We start from the raw sequence: 15,846 nt of genomic DNA, 5'->3' as shown, positions 1-15,846 counted from the left end.
CCTAATGGATCCATATAGACAACTCCTTGCACAATAAGGGGTCCATATAGACCACTCCTTTACTGGGCACACATATAGGGGGTCCATATAGACAGCTCCTATACTAGACACACATATAGGGGGTCCATATAGACCGCTCCCATACTGGGTACACATATAGGGGTCCATATAGACCGCTCCTATACTGGGCACATATATAGGGGGTCCATATAGAAAGCTCCTATACTGGGCACACAATAAGAAGTCAATATAGACCGCTCCTATACTGGGCACACATATAGGGGGGTTAATATAGACAGCTCCTATACTGGGCACACATATAGGGGGTCCATATAGACAGCTCCTATACTGGGCACACATATAGGGGGTCCATATAGACAGCTCCTATACTGGGCACACAATAAGGGGTCCATATAGACAGCTCCTGTACTGGGCACACCTATAGGGGGTCCATATAGACAGCTCCTGTACTGGGCACACAATAAGGGGTCCATATAGACTACTCCTAAACTGGGCACACATATAGGGGGTCCATATATACAGCTTCTATACTGGGCACACATATAGGGGGTTCATATAGACTACTCCTAAACTGGGCACACATATAGGGGGTCCATATAGACAGCTCCTATACTGGGCACACGATAAGGGGTCCATATAGACAGCTCCTATACTGGGCACACATATAGGGGGTCCATATAGACAGCTCCTATACTGGGCACACGATAAGGGGTCCATATAGACAGCTCCTATACTGGGCACACATATAGACAGCTCCTATACTGGGCACACATATAGGGGGTCCATGTAGACAGCTCCTATACTGGGCACACAATAAGGGGTCCATATAGACAGCTCCTGTACTGGGCACACCTATAGGGGGTCCATATAGACAGCTCCTATACTGGGCACACAATAAGGGGTCCATATAGACTACTCCTAAACTGGGCACACATATAGGGGGTCCATATATACAGCTTCTATACTGGGCACACATATAGGGGGTCCATATAGACTACTCCTAAACTGGGCACACATATAGGGGGTCCATATAGACCGCTCCTATACTGGGCACACATATAGGGGGTTCATATAGACCGCTCCTATACTGGGCACACATATAAGAGTTCATATAGACCGATCATATACTGGGCACATATAGGGGGTCCATTTAAACAGTTCCTATACTGGTAATACATAAATGGGTCCTTTATATACAGCTCCTATACTGGGCCCAAAAAGGGGGACAATATAGAATAATCCTGTACTGGCTAAATATAGAGAAATCCATATAGGCAGATCATATACTGGGCACATATAGAGGTATCCATGAATACAATTCCTATACTGGGCACATAAAAACCTCAGAGGTAAAATAGTCCTCTAATTGTTACATATAAAGAGGTCAATATAGACAGCACTTATACTGGCCCCATATAACAATACACATTGTGGACCATATAGACATATCCCATACATGGACATATTGGAAGATCCATACACACAGATTTATCAGTGGCCACACACATGGCCATAGAGTGACCTAAGGCTGCACAAGGTTCCAGGCCATATATACCAGTTAGGGCCTCTGCCTCTCACTGATTGGGTTGTGTTGGTCCCTGGCACTATGCTGTGTGGAATGAGGTGGCTGCTGGTGGCCAACGTGTGCTCAGGATGCCTTGGGTTGTCCCTGCTTCGTTCTGGCCTCTTCTACCTACTCCTCTTCGCTCACAGCTCCCAGGGACGAGCCTGCGAGAAAAGCCCTTGTTTTTCCGGCCGCTGTGTTAATTCCACCTGTCTGTGTGACCCTGGATGGGTAGGGGACCAATGTCACCACTGCCAAGGGCGGTTCAAGTAAGTACCATGTCTGTCCGTGTTGGGGTCATGTTCAGGATTTATTGTAATGTTATTTCTCTCCGTATATACACCATGGTCCCAGTATCCATTATATTCTGGGTTACTACTAAGCCCACTGTGTTCTAGAATAATATATCTCTGTATATACACCATGATACCAGTATCCATTATATTCTGGGTTGGTACTGAACCCACTGTGTTCTAGAATAATATATCTCCGTATATACACCATGATCCCAGTATCCATTATATTCTGGGTTAGTACTGAGCCCATTGGGTTCTAGAATAATATATCTCCGTATATAAACCATGATCCCAGTATCCATTATATTCTGGGTTAGTACTGAGCCCACTGTGTTCTGGAATAATATATCTCTGTATATACACAATGATCCTCAGTATCCATTATATTCTGGGTTAGTACTGAGCCCACTGTGTTCTAGAATAATATATCTCCGTATATACACCATGATCCCAGTATCCATTATATTCTGGGTTAGTACTGAGCCCATTGTGTTCTAGAATAATATATCTCCGTATATAAACCATGATCCGGAGTATCCATTATATTCTGGGTTAGTACTGAGACCATTGGGTTCTAGAATAATATATCTCCGTATATACACCATGATCCGCAATAACCATTATATTCTGAGTTAGTACTGAACCCACTGTGTTCTAGAATAATATATCTCCGTATATACACCATGATCCCAGTATCCATTATATTCTGGGTTAGTACTGAGCCCATTGGGTTCTAGAATAATATATCTCCGTATATAAACCATGATCCCAGTATCCATTATATTCTGGGTTTGTACTGAACCCATTGTGTTCTAGAATAATATATCTCCGTATATACACCATGATCCCAGTATCCATTATATTCTGGGTTAGTACTGAGCCCATTGGGTTCAAGAATAATATATCTCCGTATATAAACCATGATCCCAGTATCCATTATATTGTGGGTTAGTACTGAACCCATTGTGTTCTAGAATAATATATCTCCGTATATGCACCATGATCCCAGTATCCATTATATTCTGGGTTAGTACTGAGCCCACTGTGTTCTGGAATAATATATCTCTGTATATACACCATGATCCCAGTATCCATTATATTCTGGGTTAGTACTGAGCCCATTGTGTTCTAGAATAATATATCTCCGTATATAAACCATGATCCCAGTATCCATTATATTCTGGGTTAGTACTGAGCCCATTGGGTTCTAGAATAATATATCTCCGTATATAAACCATGATCCCAGTATCCATTATATTCTGGGTTAGTACTGAGCCCATTGTGTTCTAGAATAATATATCTCTGTATATACACCATGATTCCAGTATCCATTATATTCTGGGTTAGTACTGAACCCATTGTGTTCTAGAATAATATATCTCCGTATATACACCATGATCCCAGTATCCATTATATTCTGGGTTAGTACTGAGCCGACTGTGTTCTAGAATAATATATCTCCGTATATACACCATGATCCCAGTATCCATTATATTCTGGGTTAGTACTGAGCCCATTGGGTTCTAGAATAATATATCTCCGTATATACACCATGATTCCAGTATCCATTATATTCTGGGTTAGTACTGAACCCATTGTGTTCTAGAATAATATATCTCTGTATATACACCATGATTCCAGTATCCATTATATTCTGGGTTAGTACTGAGCCCACTGTGTTCTAGAATAATATATCTCCATATATACACCATGATCCGCATTAACCATTATATTCTGAGTTAGTAGTGAGCCGTTATTATACAATGAGCTGCATTAATACACCGAGCTGTAATAATACAACAATCCGTTATTATACAATGAGCTGCGTTAATACATCGAGCTGTAATAATACAACAATCCGTAATTATACAATGAGCTGCGTTAATACACCGAGCTGTAATAATACAACAATCCGTAATTATACAATGAGCTGAGTTAATAAACCGAGCTGTAATAATATAACAATCCGTAATTATACAATGAGCTGCGTTAATACATAGAGCTGTAATAATATAACAATCCGTAATTCTACAATGAGCTGCGTTAATACACCGAGCTGTAATAATACAACAATCCGTAATTATACAATTAGCTGCGTTAATACACCGAGCTGTAATAATACAACAATCCGTAATTATACAATGAGCTGCGTTAATACACCGAGCTGTAATAATACAACAATCCGTAATTATACAATGAGCTGCGTTAATACACGGAGCTGTAATAATATAACAATCCGTAATTATACAATGAGCTGCGTTAATACATCGAGCTGTAATAATATAACAATCCGTAATTATACAATGAGCTGCGTTAATACATCGAGCTGTAATAATATAACAATCCGTAATTATACAATGAGCTGCGTTAATACATCGAGCTGTAATAATATAACAATCCGTAATTATACAATAAGCTGCGTTAATACACCGAGCTGTAATAATACAACAATCTGTAATTATACAATGAGCTGCGTTAATACATCGAGCTGTAATAATATAACAATTCGTAATTATACAATGAGCTGCGTTAATACACGGAGCTGTAATAATACAACAATCCGTAATTATACAATGAGCTGCGCTAATACACGGAGCTGTAATAATATAACAATCCGTAATTATACAATGAGCTGCGTTAATACACCGAGCTGTAATAATAAAATGAGCTGCGTTAATACACCGAGCTGTAATAATACAATGAGCTGCGTTAATACACCGAGCTGTAATAATACAATGAGCTGCGTTAATACACCGAGCTGTAATAATACAATGAGCTGCGTTAATACACCGAGCTGTAATAATACAATGAGCTGCGTTAATACACCGAGCTGTAATAATACAATGAGCTGCGTTAATACACCGAGCTGTAATAATACAATGAGCTGCGTTAATACACCGAGCTGTAATAATACAATGAGCTGCGTTAATACACCGAGCTGTAATACAACAATACACCATAATAAGGTAGTGTTTATTTACTGTGTGTTCCAGGTGACGGAGGTAGTGTTTATTTACTGTGCGTTCCAGGTGACGGAGGTAGTGTTTATTTACTGTGTGTACCAGGTGACGGAGGTAGTGTTTATTTACTGTGCGTTCTAGCTGATGGAGGTAGTGTTTATTTACTGTGTGTTCCAGGTCACGGAGGTAGTGTTTATTTACTGTGTGTTCCAGCTGATGGAGGTAGTGTTTATTTACTGTGCGTTCCAGCTGATGGAGGTAGTGTTTATTTACTGTGTGTTCCAGCTGATGGAGGTAGTGTTTATTTACTGTGCGTTCCAGCTGATTGAGGTAGTGTTTATTTACTGTGCGTTCCAGCTGATGGAGGTAGTGTTTATTTACTGTGTGTTCCAGCTGATGGAGGTAGTGTTTATTTACTGTGCGTTCCAGCTGATGGAGGTAGTGTTTATTTACTGTGCGTTCCAGCTGATGGAGGTAGTGTTTATTTACTGTGCGTTCCAGCTGATGGAGGTAGTGTTTATTTACTGTTTGTTCCAGCTGATGGAGGTAGTGTTTATTTACTGTGTGTTCCAGCTGATGGAGGTAGTGTTTATTTACTGTGTGTTCCAGGTGACGGAGGTAGTGTTTATTTACTGTGCGTTCCAGCTGATGGAGGTAGTGTTTATTTACTGTGTGTTCCAGCTGATGGAGGTAGTGTTTATTTACTGTGCGTTCCAGCTGATGGAGGTAGTGTTTATTTACTGTGCGTTCCAGCTGATGGAGGTAGTGTTTATTTACTGTTTGTTCCAGCTGATGGAGGTAGTGTTTATTTACTGTGTGTTCCAGCTGATGGAGGTAGTGTTTATTTACTGTGTGTTCCAGGTGACGGAGGTAGTGTTTATTTACTGTGCGTTCCAGCTGATGGAGGTAGTGTTTATTTACTGTGCGTTCGAGCTGACGGAGGTAGTGTTTATTTACTGTGTGTTCCAGGTGACGGAGGTAGTGTTTATTTACTGTGTGTTCCAGGTGACGGAGGTAGTGTTTATTTACTGTGTGTTCCAGGTGACGGAGGTAGTGTTTATTTACTGTGCGTTCCAGCTGACGGAGGTAGTGTTTATTTACTGTGCGTTCCAGGTGACGGAGGTAGTGTTTATTTACTGTGTGTTCCAGGTGACGGAGGTAGTGTTTATTTACTGTGTGTTCCAGCTGATGGAGGTAGTGTTTATTTACTGTGCGTTCCAGCTGACGGAGGTAGTGTTTATTTACTGTGTGTTCCAGCTGATGGAGGTAGTGTTTATTTACTGTGTGTTCCAGGTGACGGAGGTAGTGTTTATTTACTGTGCGTTACAGCTGATGGAGGTAGTGTTTATTTACTGTGCGTTCCAGCTGATGGAGGTAGTGTTTATTTACTGTGTGTTCCAGGTGACGGAGGTAGTGTTTATTTAATGTGTGTTCCAGGTGACGGAGGTAGTGTTTATTTACTGTGTGTTCCAGGTGACGGAGGTAGTGTTTATTTACTGTGTGTTCCAGCTGACGGAGGTAGTGTTTATTTACTGTGTGTTCCAGCTGACGGAGGTAGTGTTTATTTACTGTGCGTTCCAGGTGACGGAGGTAGTGTTTATTTACTGTGCGTTCCAGGTGACGGAGGTAGTGTTTATTTACTGTGTGTTCCAGCTGATGGAGGTAGTGTTTATTTACTGTGCGTTCCAGCTGACGGAGGTAGTGTTTATTTACTGTGTGTTCCAGCTGATGGAGGTAGTGTTTATTTACTGTGTGTTCCAGCTGATGGAGGTAGTGTTTATTTACTGTGTGTTCCAGGTGACGGAGGTAGTGTTTATTTACTGTGTGTTCCAGTTGACGGAGGTAGTGTTTATTTACTGTGCGTTCCAGCTGATGGAGGTAGTGTTTATTTACTGTGCGTTCCAGCTGATGGAGGTAGTGTTTATTTACTGTGTGTTCCAGGTGACGGAGGTAGTGTTTATTTACTGTGCGTTCCAGCTGATGGAGGTAGTGTTTATTTACTGTGCGTTCCAGCTGATGGAGGTAGTGTTTATTTACTGTGTGTTCCAGGTGACGGAGGTAGTGTTTATTTACTGTGCGTTCCAGCTGATGGAGGTAGTGTTTATTTACTGTGCGTTCCAGCTGATGGAGGTAGTGTTTATTTACTGTGTGTTCCAGCTGATGGAGGTAGTGTTTATTTACTGTGCGTTCCAGCTGATGGAGGTAGTGTTTATTTACTGTGTGTTCCAGCTGATGGAGGTAGTGTTTATTTACTGTGTGTTCCAGGTGATGGAGGTAGTGTTTATTTACTGGCACAGTTAAAGTCTAAAACATTTTATCAGTCAGCATAGAGCATTACTCAGGGATATTTATTAAACATTATCCTGAATAACTGCTGAGGCTGAGCATTACCCTCTGGCTAACTCTCTGTACAGTAATATCTGTATATTGCATCTGGACGCATTGACTAGACACCATCCATCTGTCTGTCTGTCGCTATTAGTCTGTATGTATCTAAGGATTTAAGGGAACACCAATGTATTTCGTTTCACTTTTGTGAAGTTTCTTTAACCCTATATTTGCCAAGTGCCTACATTGCTCCACCCATTAAGACAGTCTTACCCATCCTGTCCGGACAAAACGGGGATATGGGTAATATTTATAATGTATTAATATGGTATAACATAATTGGCAGAGAACCATGGCCCTCCAGATAGCGCAGCCTGTCCCCTTCGCTATTACTAATACAATGTGGAGGGTTTCAATCTGTCCAACCCTGGAGACAGCAATAGAAATAATTAGATATTGCAAAAATGTAACTTCAACGTGGTCACAAACAGTGCCGGGGTAAGTCACTAAATTCCGAATTGTAGCGAATGCAAAATATAAGCTAAAATAGCGAACTGCAACTAGCATACGCCATTCCCCTTTAAGGACTGCATTAACTGCACAACGATCTCTACACTGTATGGATTTAAAAAATAAATAAAAAAAGTTTCTCCAAGCACCATGACCACTTTGGTGATTTGATGTGGTTGTGGTAGTGTTGGGTGTGTGTGTAACTTGAAACAATAAGGAGTTTATTAATTAGACATCAACTTCTAGTGATATGAACTCATTTCCCATAATTTAGGCCAACATAAGCTGTGACGGTTGAATTTTTTTTACTTTAATGTATCATTGGGATTTCAATTCACTAGAATTCTATGTTTAGTTAATAAGCCCCATTGTGTTTATTCTGTGAAAGATAGAATTCTCACTTACATATCCGCAATTCCCAATGAGTTATTTTCTTTCCTTATAGAAGGTATTTGCCAAAGACTAGTGATAATGCACAGGCGTATTCCATTCAGTATTGCCACAGGTGTTAGAAGGGATGTATCATGCGCTTGGATTAATGCGATCGTTAGAAATAGGACAAAGTAGCAACGTTGCAATTATAGTGAAGTTGAAGACTTGTGTCCAAATCAGCTACTTTTGGCTAAATTTGCAATTCAGTTTTGTGACCAGTTACAGTTTAGACATTGAATAAACTCCGGTGTCTGATTTCCAGTCTCAACTTATTAACACCTCCCAGCCAACCCTGTATAATATTGGATTCACGTTGGCCATTTAATACATTTTAAATGGACACCCACCATCTTTGTACACCCCACGCAGCTCCAGGGCTTCATACACAGCACCCCACACAGCTCCAGGGCTTCATACACAGCACCCCACACAGCTTCATACACAGCACCCCACGCAGCTTCATACACAGCACCCCACGCAGCTTCATACACAGCACCCCACACAGCTCCAGGGCTTCATACACAGCACCCCACGCAGCTCCAGGGCTTCATACACAGCACCCCACGCAGCTCCAGGGCTTCATACACAGCACCCCACGCAGCTCCAGGGCTTCATACACAGCACCCCACACAGCTCCAGGGCTTCATACACAGCACCCCACGCAGCTCCAGGGCTTCATACACAGCACCCCACACAGCTCCAGGGCTTCATACACAGCACCCCATGCAGCTCCAGGGCTTCATACACAGCACCCCATGCAGCTCCAGCGCTTCATACACAGCACCCCATGCAGCTCCAGGGCTTCATACACAGCACCCCACGCAGCTTCATACACAGCACCCCACGCAGCCTCATACACAACACCCCACGCAGCTCCAGGGCTACATAGACAGCACCCCACGCAGCTCCAGGGCTACATTAACAGCACCCCACGCAGCTCCAGGGCTACATAGACAGCACCCCACGCAGTTCCAGGGCTTCATACACAGCACCCCACGCAGCTCCGGGGCTTCATACACAGCACCCCACGTAGATCCAGGGCTTCATACACAGCACCCCACGCAGCTCCAGGGCTTCATACACAGCACCCCACGCAGCTTCATACACAGCACCCCACGCAGCTCCAGGGCTTCATACACAGCACCCCACGCAGCTTCATACACAACACCCCACGCTGCTCCAGGGCTACATAGACAGCACCCCACGCAGCTCCAGGGCTACATTGACAGCACCCCACGCAGCTCCAGGGCTACATTGACAGCACCCCACGCAGCTCCAGGGCTACATTGACAGCACCCCACGCAGCTCCAGGGCTACATTGACAGCACCCCAAGCAGCTCCAGGGCTACATAGACAGAGCCCCACGCAGCTCCAGGGCTACATAGACAGCACCCCACGCAGCTCCAGGGCTACATACACCGCACCCCACGCAGCTCCAGGGCTACATACACAGCACCCCACGCAGCTCCAGGGCTACTTACACCGCACCCCACATCTGCTGGCACAGAAGCCAAGTGATAATTCTGCAGACTCCTAGATACACATAATTACAATGCAGGGCTTCATACACAGCACCCCACGCAGCTCCGGGGCTTCATACACAGCACCCCACGTAGATCCAGGGCTTCATACACAGCACCCCACGTAGATCCAGGGCTTCATACACAGCACCCCACGTAGATCCAGGGCTTCATACACAGCACCCCACGTAGATCCAGGGCTTCATACACAGCACCCCACGCAGCTCCAGGGCTTCATACACAGCACCCCACGCAGCTTCATACACAGCACCCCACGCAGCTCCAGGGCTTCATACACAGCACCCCACGCAGCTTCATACACAACACCCCACGCTGCTCCAGGGCTACATAGACAGCACCCCACGCAGCTCCAGGGCTACATTAACAGCACCCCACGCAGCTCCAGGGCTACATTGACAGCACCCCACGCAGCTCCAGGGCTACATTAACAGCACCCCACGCAGCTCCAGGGCTACATTGACAGCACCCCACGCAGCTCCAGGGCTACATTGACAGCACCCCACGCAGCTCCAGGGCTACATTGACAGCACCCCACGCAGCTCCAGGGCTACATTGACAGCACCCCACGCAGCTCCAGGGCTACATTGACAGCACCCCACGCAACTCCAGGGCTACATAGACAGAGCCCCACGCAGCTCCAGGGCTACATACACAGCACCCCACGCAGCTCCAGGGCTACATACACAGCACCCCACGCAGCTCCAGGGCTACATACACCGCACCCCACATCTGCTGGCACAGAAGCCAAGTGATAATTCTGCAGACTCCTAGATACACATAATTACTGCTCTATGCCATCCTTGCATGAAAAGTGCTGCCCTGCTGGATGCACAGATACACTGCAAGGAGAATGTCCCCCAAATGCCCAGATGTTTTAAATGGATACTATAGTCACCAGAACCACTACAGCTTAATGTAGTTTTTCTTAAGTCTATAACTTGTCCGTGCACGGACAAAAAGACAAAAGGCAATGTTTACATTGCTGCCTAGTAAATCCGCTAGTGGCAGCCATGGAGGTGGGCAACCCGCGGCGAGACTAGTACACCGTGGGGAAAAGGTGTGTAAAAACACCTTTCCCATGTGATTGTAGGTCACCTAAACTAACACACTCACTGCCGCACTCTCACAGACAGACACTCACTGATTTGACACACATACTGGCAGACCCACACTCACTAACAGACACACACACACTAACATACACACTAACTGACAGATGCACACCCACTGATACTGCAACACACACACACATTTTCACAAATTACAATTTTTTTAATTTAAATTTCTCCACCCAGCCTCCCTTCCTTTTGGGAGACCTGGAGTAGATATTTGGGGTCTGTAGAGGCTGCGCTGATTATCTTTCCGTTCAGCCCTTGCATGCTGTTTAATATGCTGGGGCCGTCATATTCCAGTTCCTGGTATTAATGCAAGAGGGAGCAGAGCAGAAAGATTACAGCTGTCTCACCACGTCCATGCTCAGTTAGCCGCCTGCCTTGCTCAGCTCTCCATGTTTCACCTGCAGGCAGCCGGTCACCTCGGGGTCTAAATGGACTCACAAATCCCAGGCACATTTCCTAGTCGCCATGGCGCCTGGGATTTGTCAAGCCCTGCATTACAGCCTAGCGATACCTCCACTGGCCACTCCACAGATGACTGCTAGAGATACTTCCTGGGGCAGTGCTGCACAGTGTGACTGACATTCAGTGTCTCCACCCTCTGCATTGAATTCATTCATCTCTATGAGGAGATGCTGATTGGCCAGGGCTGTGTTTGACTTGTGCTGGCTCTGCCCCCGATCTGCCTCCTTGACAGTCTCAGCCAGTCCTATGGGGAAGCATTGCGATTGGCTCACGTAATTACTTCTGATGATGTCAGCCAAGCAGGCGGATCAGGAGTAGAGTAGAGCAGACTGGAATAAAGGTACGATTTTACTATATTTTGGGGGGCAAGATGGTGATTACATGTTTATGTCACTGACCCTATAGTGTTCTTTTAAAGGGGCATGCATTACTTGACAATATTTTTTTGTTTTTTTAAACCAGCAAACACTTTTACACAAATATAAAAACTAAAGGTTTAAAAAAACATCATTACCAGTTTACTTTCTCTGGCAGTCCTCTGGATGTACAGCCATGGTCCGGGAGAAATCTCGGGTTATCATTAGTATTGCTGTGTTCTGCTCTGGAAGCCCACCTGCAATGTTTATACAGCTGGCTGTGATTTCCTCAGCCATGTGCTAACCTGATAGAGTGCACACCAAGGCATTCTGGGACTTGTAGTTCAGTTGTTGGCTTTTTACAGCTGCACTTGGTTTGAGAGCTACAGTGTGCCCTGATTTTTGCCTGTGGGGGCTGGCTGGCTAAGAATAGGGCTTGCAAGTCAGGGGAGATTTTTATTATTAAATATATTTATTTCTTTGTGAATAGACTGTAAGATAAATGTCTGATGAGATCTGTCAAATAGCCCCAATAATGTTTTTACCTGCTATATTATTGCTCGGTATTATTTTTTATTATTATTTATTGGAATTTATCTATGATTTAGCACAGTGTCGTCAGCTCTCCTGGATTCTTAGAAAATAAACTTTTTAACATTTACATTGTACAGAAATATCTGGGACTTCCCCAGTCCTGGATATCTCAATATTAAATATTAATATAGTTAGTATGGGGGTGTAGAATTAGGTGACCTCCCCCAGTCTTAGTCTTATTGGGGGGGGGGCATGAAATATCTGTGATATTCCCCCAGTCCCAGGTCTCTCATTATTAGTAAAGTTATTGGGGGGGGCGTAGCCATATCTGTGATATTACCCCAGTCCCAGGTCTCTCATTATTAGTAAAGTTATTGGGGGGGGGGGGGGGGGGAGGAAAGGGGGCGCAGCCATATCTGTGATATTACCCCAGTCCTGGATATCCTCATTATTAGTACAGTTATTGGGAAGGGGAGGTGATATTACCCCAGTCCTGGATTTCCTTATTATTAGTACAGTTGTTGGGGGGGCGGGAGGGAGGGAAGGGGGCGCAGCCATATCTGTGATATTACCCCAGTCCTGGATTTCCTTATTATTAGTACAGTTATTGGGGGTGGGAGGGGGGCATAGCCATATCTGTGATATTACCCCAGTCCTGGATTTCCTCATTATTAGTACAGTTATTGGGGGGGAAGGGGCATAGCCATATCTGTGATATTACCCCAGTCCTGGATTTCCTCATTATTAGTACAGTTATTGGGGGGGAAGGGGCATAGCCATATCTGTGATATTACCCCAGTCCGGGATTTCCTCATTATTAGTACAGTTATTGGGGAGGGGAGGTGATATTACCCCAGTCCTGGATTTCCTCATTATTAGTACAGTTATTTGGGGGGGGGGGGGGGGGGAGGGGGCATAGCCATATCTGTGATATTACCCCAGTCCTGGATTTACTCATTATTAGTACAGTTATTGGGGGGGAAGGAGGGGGGGGGGGGGGCATAGCCATATCTGTGATATTACCCCAGTCCTGGATTTCCTCATTATTAGTACAGTTATTGGGGGGGAAGGGGGGGGGGCATAGCCATATCTGTGATATTACCCCAGTCCTGGATTTCCTCATTATTAGTACAGTTATTGGGGGGGAAGGGGGGGGGGGCATAGCCATATCTGTGATATTACCCCAGTCCTGGATTTACTCATTATTAGGACAGTTAGTTAGGATAGTAATAATAATCCCTGAATGCTGTTAACACGCAGTTGCCATGGAAATGGCTGGATATAGTAACGATGAGTGATAATTGTGCTTCTTATTCCTGAGGTTAGAAGTACAGGTCGAAGGATGGTGATTAAATGGGAGATTAGATATTGCTTGTTATAGAATCCCTGAACTTGTACCTGAGCGTCACTTTCCATCAGTTGTTTTACCCCCTTTCCATTTCATCTTGAAGATATCCATTTTTCTTAGGTGGTGAAACGCTGCCAATTAATTGTCCGATCTGTACCCCGCTGAGTTTTGTAATGTGAAATTTGTGGGGAGCCGAAAACCTTTGCACAATATTAAGGGCTTATTCACTAAACTGTGAAATGTTAAGAATTAAAATCAAACTTCTATTTTGTTTCAAAATACCTAAATTGGTTTCAGTTTGGTTTCAATATGGCTTCTCTTGGCCTAAAAAATGTATTTCACTTTGAATTTAGACTTTTGTGAATAAATGGCGCGTAGACATTTTCTCTAAGTTTGCTGGGTTTTCTCTCCTTGTTTTTACCTAAATTTAGCAAGCTGCTTCTCAATGCCCCACAGATGTGCCGCTTCTGCTTTTACTTCCCATAATTGAGCTAATTTATAAAGTAAAGTGGTAATGTACAGAGATAAATGTAACCTTCAGCAGCGCATCACACATTTAATCTGCCAAAAAATTGTCATTTTGTGCCAGTTGGCGCTTTCTAAAGACAGACCGCTGGTCCCCCACCTGGTGCTCTCTCGCTGTCTCCACACTTGCTGTGTACAGAATTAGTGTTAATTTTGTCGACTAACAATTTTAATAAAATTTTAGTCAACTAAAAATTTTAGTAATTTAGTCGACTAAAACTAAAACAATTCAGATTAACTAAAATATGACTAAAACTAAAATGGCTTTTTAATCAAAAGACTATGACTAAAACTAAATTGAAATTTGCTGCCAAAATTACCACTGCACAGGGGGACTGTGAAAGGGGCAAAAGAGACAGACCAGGGCTTGGGAGAGAGACACCTAGAGGGGCTGGGAGGAAACAAAAAGACACAGAGGGGCTGGGGAAGGGGCAAAAGAGACAGACCAGGGCTTGGGAGAGAGAGGCTGGGAGGATACAAAGAGACCCAGAGGGGGTGGGGAAGGGGCAAGAGGCAAGAGAGACAGACCAGGGCTTGGGAGAGAGACACCTAGAGAGACTGGGAGGATACAAAGAGACACAGGGGCTGGGGAAGGGCAAGAGAGACACATAGAGAGGCTGGGAGGATACAAAGAGACACAGAGGGGCTGGGGAAGGGGCAAGAGAGACAGACCAGGGCTTGGGAGAGAGAGGCTGGGAGGATACAAAGAGACACAGAGGGACTGGGGAAGGGGCAAGAGAGACAGACCAGGGCTTGGGAGAGAGAGGCTGGGAGGATACAAAGAGACACAGAGGGGCTGGGGAAGGGGCAAGAGAGACAGACCAGGGCTTGGGAGAGAGAGGCTGGGAGGATACAAAGAGACCCAGACGGGCTGGGGAAGGGCAAGAGGCAAGAGTGACAGGCCAGGGCTTGGGAGAGACACACCTAGAGAGACTGGGAGGATACAAAGCGACCCAGAGGGACTGGGGAAGGGGCAAGAGAGACACCTAGAGAGGCTGGGAGGACACAAGGAGACCCAGAGGGACTGGGGAAGGGGCAAAAGAGACAGAGGCTTTAACTAAACCCCTTTTTAGTCGTGTCGACTAAAATCTACTGAAGATTTAATCGACTAAAACCATTCAGATGACCAAAACACGACTAAAACTAAAATGGCTTTTTAGTCAAAAGACTAATGACTAAAACTAAATGGAAATTAGCTGCCACAATTAACTGTAATAATTCCACTGTCCGGCACACAGAATGCTCCAGTTGAGACGTTCATTTTTGCGTTCCCATGAAGGAGTTAACAGAGTTTTATTGGTGGTGTACCCACCCCTCTCCATTAGTGTTGGGGTCTATTTATATAATAGTGAGCTGTGGGAATGGAAACATGGAATAAGATTAGCATTGCTTAACCACGAATCGCTGGTGAATAAATGTGAGTGTGTGACCCAGTGGCAGGCCTGGATTCCATACTTGGTCTGCTTTAGCACAGGTCAGTCGCGTATGTAGAGGTGGTTGATGGCTATCTACACAGACAGGCGTATCCGACTCAGATTTATCCTTATATTGCTGTGTTTGCTGTAAAATGGTTGTAAAATGGTTTTGTTGACCGTTTTTGTAGTGACACAATGTAGCATGGGGTGGTTGGATGCTGGGTAGCTCTGTGATACGGTGTTCGTTGGAGTCTCCAAGTAGGATTTCAGAAGCCACATGAGCTTAAAGCGGCTCTATTACCCCATTCACACTGCTCCTCTTCTCTCCTCGCTCCTAATCTGTTCTTTACTTCTTTTTCTTCTAAAATACATTGTGCAAAGTATGGACTTCTTTCACAAAAGGCAGAGCTACTGCTTTAAAAAGTTTGTCATTATC

At 44.4% G+C, this 15,846-nt stretch overlaps 1 protein-coding gene across 1 annotated transcript in view; it reads left to right on the top strand.

The window, feature by feature from the left end:
- The first annotated feature begins 769 nt into the window (after nucleotides 1–769).
- The window catches only part of ATRNL1 (attractin like 1), a 716,247-nt gene continuing 701,170 nt past the window's right edge, over nucleotides 770–15,846 (top strand). Inside the window, exon 1 of the mRNA XM_063434704.1 lies at nucleotides 770–1,854. Coding sequence (XP_063290774.1) covers nucleotides 1,628–1,854 — 227 coding nt within the window. The 5' untranslated portion in view covers nucleotides 770–1,627. The remainder of the gene's footprint in view (nucleotides 1,855–15,846) is intronic.

The sequence above is a fragment of the Pelobates fuscus genome, chromosome 10 (assembly GCF_036172605.1).
Source record: "Pelobates fuscus isolate aPelFus1 chromosome 10, aPelFus1.pri, whole genome shotgun sequence".
NCBI classification, from domain to species: domain Eukaryota; kingdom Metazoa; phylum Chordata; class Amphibia; order Anura; family Pelobatidae; genus Pelobates; species Pelobates fuscus.
Note: the sequence above shows the minus strand (reverse complement) of the source record. Positions and strands in the feature narration are given on the sequence as shown.